At 27.9% G+C, this 13,531-nt stretch overlaps 1 protein-coding gene across 2 annotated transcripts in view; it reads right to left on the reverse strand.

The window, feature by feature from the left end:
* The window catches only part of LOC114132741 (max dimerization protein 1-like), a 162,481-nt gene extending 149,648 nt beyond the window's left edge, over positions 1-12,833 (reverse strand). The window contains exons 1-3 of one of the 2 annotated variants that reach the window (XM_027998300.2): positions 11,873-12,833; positions 11,644-11,737; positions 7,454-7,483 (exon numbers count right to left, since the gene is read on the reverse strand). In XM_027998300.2, the coding sequence (XP_027854101.2) occupies positions 7,454-7,483; positions 11,644-11,737; positions 11,873-11,927 (179 nt within the window). In that variant the 5' untranslated portion in view covers positions 11,928-12,833. Of the gene's footprint in view, positions 1-7,453; positions 7,484-11,643 lie in introns of both variants that reach the window. The other variant, XM_027998291.2, reaches the window with a different exon arrangement.
* Between the last annotated feature and the right edge of the window lie 698 nt (positions 12,834-13,531).

A 13,531-nucleotide genomic window follows, 5' to 3' on the forward strand; every position in this document is an offset into this window, starting at 1 on the left:
ATGCACTTTAGATATTCATAAAGAATCTTTATAATCCTAATAATTATTCAGTAAATATTATTGATTAAATTCCACATACCTATTATTATTAATTTTGTAAGCGTTTTTTCATGTTGTAACATGATTCTATTAGAAATACACTTCACGTATAATTTAACTTATACATAAACACTTTCTGTGAATCTATACTCAATGTACTCTGAAGCCAAAGATTTAATTAAGTATAAAAAATACAATTTACTTTATTTATAACATTATTATTATTGTTTTATTTATTCACAAAATTAAAATAACATATTTTTTTATTTTTTTTGCTACTTATAAAATAGTATAACAGTTATTGCGTAAGCGTATAAATGAGTTTATAATATTCCTTTATTTCTATTTATTTAACAATGAATATATAAAGTAAACTTTTTTAGCTGACTGAATCCATATATCCTTTATTTAAAAATAAGCAACTTATAAAATTTCTCTTGCATACACTACATTTTTCATACTTAGGAACTAATATACCTAGCTATTTAAAGAATCGATAATTATAGGAGTTACAGATATGAAATATATACATATTTATTTTTAATACGAATCAAAAATCCATATTGCTATATTTCATTTGAAAAATAAAACATTTTTTGAATCTTTGGCTTCATAAGCAATATGATTTATACAATTCTTGCACATAAATATACATTTTATATCAAATAAATATCAATTTTCGGAATTTAATGATTTTTTTTTCATTGTATTGGTAGGTATTTAAGTTCTTTTTCGTACATTATATACTTTTCTTCTACATAATAAAATAATTCTATATGACTATAGAAACAAAACTAATTCCAACAACTATAGCCACAGTCAAAACAGTTTAAAAAAGATCGTCACCGTCGAGACACTCACGTTAATACTACATCCATGCTATTATAGGCCTCAACTACTACCACCATCATTCACAATTACAATCGATGAACACGTGATTTAAATATGAATTAATAAGAGTTTTTATAGCAACTACAATATTATAATATTGGAAGTCGATACGATTATATATGGAAAAGTAAAACGAATATATTTATGAGTAATATCAAAGGTCTATATAATGGTTATAGTACTTGTGGAGTTGTACCTACATAGCTACATAATACCTATAGATTATAGACATATTATAGCAGTGTCAAATTAAATATTGCTAGGATAACTAAAATTATTAATAATTAAATGGTATTTATACAGCGAAACTATATAGGTTAACGATAAACTTATACGCTAAGTCAATAAGTACACGATAGCTAGAAACAGAAAATCAAATTAAAATGTACAACTAACTGTTTAAATATGTTTGTACTCTAACAAATAAAAACGAACATTTTACATAAATCGTGACAGATTAATTCTTATTAAATTCAAAATGAACGTGGATTAGTAAGGATAAAAGTTATTATCTTATTCTCATACACGTTTATAAATATGAGGAATTGAAACAAAATATAATTTAGGTCAAGAAATAATCATGAATTGCCTACAATTTGTTTCTAAATTTATTTCTATTATAAGTAGAAGTCATGCAAATTAATTATACAGAATTAAAATGTATTTGTTAATTTTACTTATGATTATAATAACTGAAAATTAAAAGTTAAATTAAGCATTTAAATATTATTAAGGCCTATAAGCTATTACAATGAAAACAATAAATAATTACCGACACTTATCTTTTATACATATTAGGTATATAACTATAAAATATTTATTTTGTTGTATTACAATAATTACTCGACACTTTAAAATGTAACAATTAATCATAAACATGGCTGATCAATAAAATATAATATAATAAATGAATAACAGTAACGTGTTACTATTAAGTACACGTCTAGTTTGAAAAAAAATTATAATTTTAGTTGTCTGTTAAACTCTAACTCTTATTATTTTTTTTTTTTTTCGTTTGAATGTCTTTAGTAAATAAACCTACTACTCATCTCAAAAATTACCTATTTATGTAACATTTTATGTTTGGTTTTTAGGAGTGCTTCTACTTAACTATAGTTAAATACATAAATTATACATAATTCAAACTAATTTAATTTATGTTGCTGATAATATATTTTACATTAATTATTATTAAAATTAACTTTATTATATCACTTAATTTAGAAGTAAGGAGACCTATTACTAGTTTCAAACTGTTTAACAAAAATAATGATAAACAAAAAAAAATATAACACGATGAATGATAATTGAATCGTGTTGACATTATCTTTGATGATTTATAATGAGTTATTATTTGTATAAAAGATTAAGAAACATTTAAAAGTTGTTTTTTGAAATGTTAAACATAAAAACATGCGTTTGAAATATATAAATACCAAATTGAATCATTTGACTCGTGCCTGTAATGTATAAGATAATACAATTATTCTGTTAAATATATATTCAATATAGGCGGACAAAATCCGAATACCTCGTTTGAAACATATACGAGTAAGTAGCAATAAAGAAAAAAGAAAAATCACACAGAAAATAAGAATCATAATTCACGATCTAGGTGGATGAGTGCCAAACGCGCGTTGCCGACGATTTATGACACGACCGGCCGCTAGGGCCAAGGCACGCGCCAACACAGTAGCAGCCTGCTGCCCAGTCGACCGCTTGTTTTTTATTATTATTCGCCGCGGAGCACTGCTGACCCGTTTGCTGCAAATGCGCGCGCATTGTGCGTTTAAATACAATTGGATGACCACAAGGCCAAAACTGCATATCTTACAAACGATAATAAAAAGAGGAATATAATATACAGTGTAATACTAATGCATCTACATTATATTATGTAGGTCGTGTTATCTATGAAATTATATTTTTTTTTATCAGCATGCACGGAACTGATTAAAAAACGCATCATACGTAGCTGCGATCAATATACACCACGTACGTTCGCTTGAGGAAGGTCAAGGTTTGAACCTAGGAAGGGGAATGCTAAATCCCAACGTTGTAGCTGTTATTATAACTGTAACATGTGAAGTGTTCAGCGTCGTTTTAAGCTATACGCATATATTAAAATATATGCATATAAAACGTCATTTTTTGTGGGCAATTAATTTTAGTGCAAACCTATATTATAGCATCCCAGCGTATGTATCTTTTTTTTAACCGACATTTCTATTATATTTTATTATTTTAACATCATCGATTTAATGCTCACTAGATGGTTATGTAAATACATTTTTAACAATTTGTAGAGACTCAGTTTAACTTCAACACCACGCATACAGTGAATACATTAAATTTAAAGACGATGACAGTTGGGGCATTACGATGGTACAAAAAGTAAGAATAAATAAACTATACATCGTACATTCTGTAAGATACTCGAATTTATTAATTCCAAAACGGTTGAACAATATGTATTCAGATTCAATACATTTATTATGCATTCATACATATATTTATATAAAACTTGTATGAGTTTTTAGTTGTTTATTAATTGTTGAAATTAATTATTTGATAAACATAGTTCTCCGAAATAATATACTAGAAGTAATTTAAAAAATATGCAGGTGGTAAGTATAAACTATTTATCGTTAAAATAATTTGAATATTTACATTAATATAATAATAATTATCAAAAAAAAAGATTATTTACGAGTACGAATACAAAAAATAATTCAATATAATATATATATATATATATACTATATGTATAACAAATATTGAAATATGTAATGATGAATTATGTATAATTTTATAAATATTTAATACACACTAAATTCTAGTTTATCGAGACGTGGTACCAATTTTATTAAGTATATTTTTTTTATTAAAATAATATATATATATATAGAAAAATAATTACAACATGATCAGATGAATTATTATTCAATAAATACAGTCAAAACTAAGTTTCAATACTATTCAAAATTGCCTGTATATTTATATTCTTTTGTATATTTTTATTATATAATAAGACTATGAGCTTATGAAGTTTTTTGTCGATATAAATGGTATATTATATAATTAACAGCATAATATGTTTAATAATCTCTTAGTTTATATTAATTTTAAACTACGACCTGACATAGTACTATACACATAAAGATACTAGTACAACGCTTTGTAATTATAATATTTTCGAATTTGACATTTTTCCAAAATAATGCAAAAAATAACCTTGTAAGAGTTATTTAAATTGAAAAAAACAATTTTGTGACTGAAAGTTATTATAGGAAAAAGCATTAATTTTAATAATAGGTCACAAATTGCATAACATTGAATTTTACAACGCGTCAATAATATGAATATCTAATACAACTTACAACTAATACATTGAAAACAGGTAACCATCATATGTGATCAGGTATCACGTTTTGACAACTTTTTACACCATACATCAAGACCAATACATATTAGATTGGAATGTTATCAATACAACATGACATAATTTATAATACCTTATTCTGCAAATGAAACCTAAATTGGATAATCCATTTTTTTTAAATAAACTCAAAAACTAAACAATTTATGTTATATATTCGAAATGTCCTAATTTTACTATAATATTTGTCATTGCATAAATAAATATAATCACATAATATCTCAATAAAAATAAATAATGAAAATTTAAATTTAAAAATCAATTATTTCTATCAGCCAAATTGTATAACATGAGTATCAATTACACACATCCGTCTAAAACGCTTTACAAAACCATCAACAATACCACAACCTATACGTTCATTTTATTTTTTATTTTTGAAGGGTGTTAGTTTGACCAAACTTTGCACGATAAACTTGCAGTGTTGTACAGGAAAAAGAGGAAAAATCGATTTCTCTGACAATAAAAATGTTATCTGGACAATCCTCTTTTCCCGCGTGGGCCGCTCTACCATCATAATTACTGTGCACAACCATTCAATCGTGGTTATAAAAATGTATAATACCTGGTCATTTTATGGATGCTATAAAATTAAAACCGTCAACGAGAATAGATGGTATATTTTAGAATGAATTCACAGAATTTACTACCGCCAAAAAGCGAATCTCTATAAAGTATAAATGCTTCGCTTAATGTTTGCACACCCGTCAAAAAAGCTCAACGACCACGCCCGGATATCATATAATATTCTTTTTAATATTTTCGTAATCGGATTTTTATTTAACAACAACTATTCGCTTAAAGTCAGTTAAATAAAAAAAAGTTTAAGAAACAAACAAATTATAGTATGAAAATACTAAACTAATTAATTTTTAACTATATGTCTATTATATATCTATATGTGTGTGTATTAAAAATCCAAAATTTCTTTTAAGTACCTAAAGTCTATAAACTATATTAATATTTTAACAATGAAATACAAAAATATTAAAATATTATATTCATGTGAAAAATACATGTTTATTTTTAGATTAAAACTAAAATTATAATTATCTAAACCAACTTCAAAAAAAATTAATTAAATAAATAAATGGTAAAACCAATTTAAGTTTTTTTATATACCTACATATTATATAAGTCAATATTGTGTAGATATACGATAATTTAATAACCTGTAGGTAGGTACATTAGCGTTTTTATTACATAATAATTAAAAATTAAGAAGTAGGTATAATAGAACTATCAATCATATAATTCTGAATATAATTGGTTGTTATTTATGTACCAATTTCAATATTTTATTTCCAATTTGAATAAAATATACTATATAATACATAATACCAATGATTATAAATACTAGTATTTATAGTCAATAATAATACTAAAATTAATTTATAAATATTAATATGACAAAAAAATAAGAATAATGGTACAGTAACTAACAAACCACGTGATTTTTATGTGTGGTCCTTTGCCAAATAATAAAAAATTTAATTTTAAAACTAATAACAAAATTAAAATAAATGAAAGGCTCGAGAATTTATATAGTAGACGAATAGTAGAAACCAATAAATTCGTAGTGAATATAGAAAAAAATAACCAAATCAATCAAACGGGTTCTTATAAGAATTCTATATATTTTATTAATAAGTACAAATAATGTAACTTATGATTTTTTTTAGGTATTTTATAAAGATACTTAACCCGGGTACCCATCTACTAATATTTACCAAAAAATGCAATATTAAAAATAAAATATTTGTATACAAAAAAAAAAATTCAAAATCAAAAGATATTTCTTATTTGAATGCTATTACTTAACTAATTGTTAGATATACGGTCGTCCGTCATACATTTGTATATTTTAAGTAATATCCAACACATCAATGCACGTTAAAATTATTTTTACATTATATTATAATATATATTATATACGTATATAATATAACATAAACAATGCTATAAATTGCTTCAAATTAATTATCTTTAAAAATAATTGTTTTCATCATAGATTACTTATAATTAATTTTTTAATACGTTTAAAAAAACATTGTAATATTTGTTTTTTTAATAAATCATCAATAGAAAAAAAAAAGATCGCATCAAATTTAGTAACTTTAATAAAAGTAGTACGACAAATACTGATATTACTTGTTATTTATGAAAGGTTGATTGAACAATACAAAAATCTCAATACTTTTTATAATCACCACGGGGTTCATCATATTTGAAGACCGATGACCCCGTTTGATTTTACCTCTACTTTTTTCATACCAGTATAATAGTTATCGTTTTAGCGAAAGTCGTTTCTTCAATTTTTTCCACGTAACTATAAACGTACGATATTTGTCAACTTCCAATCGGAGTTTAGAACGTTTTTAATGTACTTAACTAAAAGTTATTTATAACTTAATATTTGTTTTTAAAAATTGGCTATTCCTAGCTATTCTTAATAATATATCAAATAATCTAATACAGTACTTAAATACTATCTAAATATACACAAATAATATAATATTTAAGAATCATAAAACATATTAAATGCCGTCAAAAGTTGTATAAAACTATTAGAAACCATCATACTTTTAATACATAACATATTATGTGTATTATACTACCTTATCCAGTTAATACATTATTATAGTTTAAAAATATCCTTACATACTTTTATAACTATTCATAACTTAAAACAACAAAACCCGGAGCAGTCAACTATCATAATTCCAATACCAAAGTAAAAATCATAAAAAGTTATAATTTATACATGCTTATATAGATAATATAAATCCAAGCTAATTGAATTTATTCCTCACTCATTCGAATCGTTTTTTGATAATGTGTCGTATAATTTTAAACGCCGAGTAGTTAAAGCCAAAAATAACAATGATGATATAGAAAAACAGAAAGAGATAGGCGGACAGAAAAAGAAGATAGTATGTTCATAACAACCAAGAGTATTTGGCCCTTTGCCTCTTGAAATGAGCAATAAATAGTATATGGCTTATGACCGACTTATAGTTTAAATTCGTTATATCATAATTTGCTTATTATTTATCGAGGATAGTGAAAATACAAATGTCTTACCTGTTTTTCTCCAGTTCATTATGAGTTGTTCTGTAACAAAAACAAACAATAAATTAATTAATAAATATAATACAAGTACATCGAAATATACATAATATTTTCCCTTTATTTTTTGTAAAAACATCATTGTTTGGCTTTACGCCAAAACCTCAATATGACAAGCTCAATAACTGGGCCACATACATATAGTTATTTAAAAATGTAATACATGTAAAAATAATATATGTAACATAGGTAATATATACAGAGTTAATCAAATATAAAAATACCTTAAAAATTATTAAGTTTAAAAAAAATCGTTGAAATCCTTCATAACAGTTTAAAATATTTAAATAATCTATTATATGTAAAATATAATAATATATTAATATAATCTACAGACTAAAAGATAATCAATGAACAATAAACAATAAAATCATAATAATCTTTGTGGTAATAAATTTTCAAAATTTGAATATATATATATATATAATAGTGGGTGAACCTTGCATCTAGTTAACTATAATATATAGTTTATGATTAATAAATCATACATAAATATTTCAAAGAACTCTTATGGATGTTCAATTATTTATATTAGTAAACCTTAGTAAACAAAACAGTAGAATTAAAAAAAATAATTATAACGCTACTAAAAATGCTAAAATAATCAATCAAAACGTTTTTTATTTAAGATAATTATATTTTCTAATTACATAAATTACAATTAAATTAAAAATATGTCTAATTAAAATTGGTTTTAGCTAATTTGAAGTAACATTGTTTTTTTTTTTTCATTTAGTTTTTAATAGCTAAAGCTACTAATTAAATCAATTCTATTATTTTTGCAAACATAGCAATAACACGTTTTTGAACCAATAAAAATGCTCTAACCAATAATTTTGTTATAGTAACATATTAATAATTATTCATTAAAATCATTGTTTCAAATATTTAGAATCTAATAAGAAAATTGTGAAAATAATACAGTTAATTGTCTATAATAGCCTATAAACATTATTCATTATAATGTATAGATAGAAACTATTTCTAAAAAGTGTACAATCTTAGCTTAAATTTTTTCCGGATAGTATTTTCTGATACCTACCTAAAATATCGATAAAAATTAAATAATAAATTAACAATTCAATTTATTTTACAGCAATATTTATTATGTTAATGCATTTTTCCACTATTTAACATATTATACCAAATAGGATTTGTAAATATTTGAATCTAATTTCACGAATTTTTTATGTTCGTCCACAATAATAAAAAACAAAAAATTGTTAATAGAAGATCTTTTATTTAAAATACATCCGGTGAATAAAATATAGTTATATACAGTTATATATATATAGTATAAATCAAACAAGTAAATCAAAATAACTCAAAGAATAAATAATTTATTTTATGTCTTAGCAAAATATATCTACTGCTTTTTAAAAACGAATTTTTATAAATTATTGATGCTAGGACGTATATAATATATTCTAAACCTATATTGAACTATTTTACCTTAATGTGTGATTAAGAGTTCTAGGTAATAGGGGGATTAAGAGTTCTAGGTGATAGGGTGATAGGGTTTTCAAAACCCCAAACTCATCGATCGACCGCTAACAATAATTGACAAAGAGGTCAAGGACAATAAAGTATTTTATCATATTTTTTTATATAGATTTATAGAAAACATAACGGCTCAAAGTCAACATTTTGTTTCGATATTTATTACACGAAATACATAAAGTAGTGGGTATAAAGTAGTTACTTGATGTCATTTATTTAAAATAAAAACTGAGAATAGAACAAAAGAATCAACTGTTGTATACATCACTGCAGTATAAAATCAAAATAAAGAAAAAGTTTCTAAAAACTTCAATCATTTTAACAGAAACTTTTTTTCAGTTGTAATTAAAAATAAAAATACCTACTACCGAATATAAACCTTTAATATAATTAAAAAAGAATCTTTCATGAATACATTATCAGATGTCATCCTATCATCATTAAATGGCATACATATTATTATATAATATAGGGAAAAACCTGATAAAATATTTTATGCTATGCCACAGCCCACAAGGGGTTTAAAAAACCAGTGCGGAGGTGTCCCTCAGTCGTATCGGCAAAGTGTAAACACTATAGAGTGCACATACATGTGATAGCAATTTCCTCCCCGGAAGCCTTTGTCTCGTGTAAGTTAGCAACTACAAGAGATGCTTTGGTGTAAGGACGGAGAAGATAAAAGTAGTAGATCTTCATAATTACGAAGAAAAGTTTAGCGAAATGAGATGGCATTGCAAAAAGGAAAAACACAAACATCAGTTTTAAAAGAAAATGTGATAGTGTCATATTATTATATTTGGTATTTTTTCAAAAATATCCTCTTCTCTTTAAACGAAGAAAGAAAACTAAAATTAGTTTCAACCATTAAAATAATTAAACAGAGAAATTAAGTTAATGGACTTAAAACTTAGAGTAAAAAGTTTTCATTTAATAATAATTCTTTTTCTTATTTGATGATAATAAATCTGTAAAAATTAAATAGGCACGATTACATGAACAAAAAATATATACATTTCGTAAGCTTAGACAAAATATATCATTTTTCTTTTTCTGAACAAATACGACTATAAATGTCATATTAATTAATAAAGTATTATTTTTTAACATTTAAAGTTTATACGTGAATAATAATTTAAAATGCCTAGCTAATTAAATATACAAATTATATGTAATTTTCAATAGGGAAACCAAGTTAAAAATTATATAAATTGAAGACCCAACATGTTATCTAAAATATTTAAATGTCATAGATAATTAATTTAATTAATATAATTACGTGTCTATGTGGTATATTATAGGCAATTAACCTAAATTATCTGATTATTTACAGCGAGTACCTATGTAATATAATATCAAAAAAAAATACAAATTATATTAATTCCTTATTTGTTTTTATTTTGATTATAAGCATTTTAAATTTATAAAACAATAGAAACTGCTAAATTATAGACTTAAATATCAAAAAATGTTTTTTTATGGTCGTATTTAACATTCTATATTCAAACTAACCACTTACTATTAAAATGCTATTAATAAGAAAAAGATAATATATTTTACCATATATATATATTTACTATAATGTAATAAACGATATTAATTATTCATACGACTCTATCTGTTATTATCATAATATTATGATTTTTAATAATAATCAATTTCAACAAAACTAACGTAATACGAACGATATACTCGTATAAATATTATTTTGTCGTCGGAACGATTTACACACACACGATACACACAAATACAATTATTAAAAGTACTCGTTTATTCGTACATCAGTGAATTGGAGCATCCAAATCAATATAGGTACCTAAATATATTTCAGTAGTTTGGTAGAATGGGTGATCGCTGGATTATATGATAGAAAACAATAAAATTAAAGCATTAAAAATGTGATTTTGTATTTAGAGTTTACGTAGGTAGTTAATTACAATATCCACTCTAACTGTAATATTGATACCAAAGTATCCAATAAATGACCTATCCTAGTTTATATTTTCGCTCTTTACAACTAAAAATAAATAAGCATATTATATATACCTAAACTTCATAAAACTTATGCTGACTTTTTACTGTCCCAGTTATTTATTTGTTATAAAAGGTAAGAAATAAACAAAAATTTGATTATTTTTGATTCACTTGGAATAATAATAATGAAATGTTCAATAGGTAGTAGCAGGTACCGACTACAGATATTATATATATAACGTACGGTTCACGTGCGACTAGTGAGATTTTCATCAACGATAACTACAACTGCAGCAGTAGACCACAAGCCTATAAGTTATGTATTCCACAAGAGCCGTCCAACGGCGGTTGTGTTGCGGGGTAGGGGGAGAGGGGAAGAATCGGTGGCGTTGTCACCCAGGCGAGCGCGCGGGCTCTATTAACCTTGACATTTAAAAGGTCACGTCGCGACTTTTTCTACCCGTTTTGCCACTACAAACAAGAATATCCTATACCTAACCTCTGCGTGTAATATGCTGGCTGACATATATATTTCCTTTATATTTTCTTAAATAGGTACCGTTTTCGTACACATTTTTCTTTTAGCATGAAAACAATACACCGTTCAAAATGCCCGTGGATTTTCAACACACGTTTTGAAAGGCACGACGGCTACACAAAAAGCGATCACTCACCGGCTTCCCTGCGACTTCTTCGTCTTTGTCCTCTTCGAAGACCCTTTGAGATCGATCGTGATCGGCATTGGCGAAGCATATCCGTGTTCCGCTTCTGCAAAAAATACGACGGTGTTTACGCGGTCGGTGACGGCGGCGGCGGCGGCGGTGGCGGCAACAGCTCCGTCGGTCACGACTGCGGTGTCGGAAAACGGTGGCGGGGGGTACGGTGGCGACGCGGTAAACTTACCTCTTTCGCGCCTTTCCAGGTACTCGGCGGCTTGTAATAAAGCAGCGATGCTCATATTCGATGGCTGGACGATCAACACACGGCCGCGGTAAGTTTACAATCAACACACGCGTACCTACGCCTAAGCGCACTGTACGACGATCGGTCAAATGTGGATTTTATAATATTATACCTTCCACTAGAATATACGCGTCTTTACCTATGTGTATACGGAGAGAGAGAGAGAGAGAGAACAAATTTATCGTGACGATAGATTTTATCGAAAACTTTATTCGTCCTGGATTCGCGTAGGTAGGTATATCGCGGCTGTTCAGGCGGCGGTCACACTCGTCGAAGATATTTCATATAACCCGCGTTGGGTATTATTAATCAATTTTGGTTATAATATGCAGGTATATCAAACGAATTACGATGTAACGCGAGTGCTGAAATTCGTATGTATAGGTAAATATAATAATTTATTGTGATGTGAATCGATATTTCGTGGACCAAATCGAAACCGGACGGGAACTTGTGTTGTTATATTCTTCCAGTGTCCCCCGGGGACGAAATGACGAGCACTAGATCGCGGACGCAAGTGACGACTTGTACACACACACAAACACACACGCACACGCACACACACACACGAACACACAAGCGAACTCCACGGAGACGCGGGCCACTGAACGGTCGCACGAGGGTAGAATGCGGCGGAGATGTAGTACGCACAACACTGCGATGAACGGAGAAGAAGAAAAATATGAACTTTTTATTCGAAAAATTAGACACACGGCACTAGACTAACGGCAGCGTCGGTGGCGGCGGCCAACAACAACAACAATAACGGCGGCGATGGTAATGACAATAACAACAACAACAACAATATGTAGCGCGACGGCTGCGGCGGCGGCGGCAGGCAGCGACGGTACGTCGATACCAGGACTGTGTTTGCGACTGTGGCCAACGGGTTATTGACGTGTACCGCGGCCGTTGTATGCCAGCGAGCCACCGACGGCGGTCGAACAAAGCCGAACGGACCGCGATGGCGGCGCGCCGGGGGGGATCACGTGAAACGCACGCCGCGTACGCGCCAACAGCTGACCGCGGCCGCCGCTCCGTGCGACGTGTACAGCCGCGCGTCCCGTCGCCATCGCCATCTATCCGCCACTCGGATACCGTAGCATCACCCAATTCTGTATGTTTTGCAGTTACCAAAATATCCAAACAAACTTTGTACACACTTTCGTACATAACGCAATTAGATAATCGGCCATCGAACTGCACCCAATACATTCGCAAATCACGCACGACAGTCGTAATAATGAGTGTATTTATAGCCTTATATAGGTATGTAATGTTATGTATTTATTAATGCATTATATCATGTATAGGTAGGTAGATAATACCTCATTACATGGTTATTTAACCACTTCATAACAGTGCTTATAATAATATATCTAAGATCAAACAATAGTACAAAGGTTAACAAAAATCGCACTTCATATGTCCTGAATTGTAAATTCATTTGTTAAATTCCGAGCGTGATTAAAAATATGTGTTTCGAGACGTTTAGGAGCTTAAGGCTAAACCACATCTAGTAAATTATATTGTACACCTATAGCTATATTAGGATTTAGGGCTCTAAAAGTTTAGAGGTGGTTTGTGGTTTCTTGTAGT

This window comes from Aphis gossypii, chromosome 1 (assembly GCF_020184175.1).
Source record: "Aphis gossypii isolate Hap1 chromosome 1, ASM2018417v2, whole genome shotgun sequence".
NCBI classification, from domain to species: domain Eukaryota; kingdom Metazoa; phylum Arthropoda; class Insecta; order Hemiptera; family Aphididae; genus Aphis; species Aphis gossypii.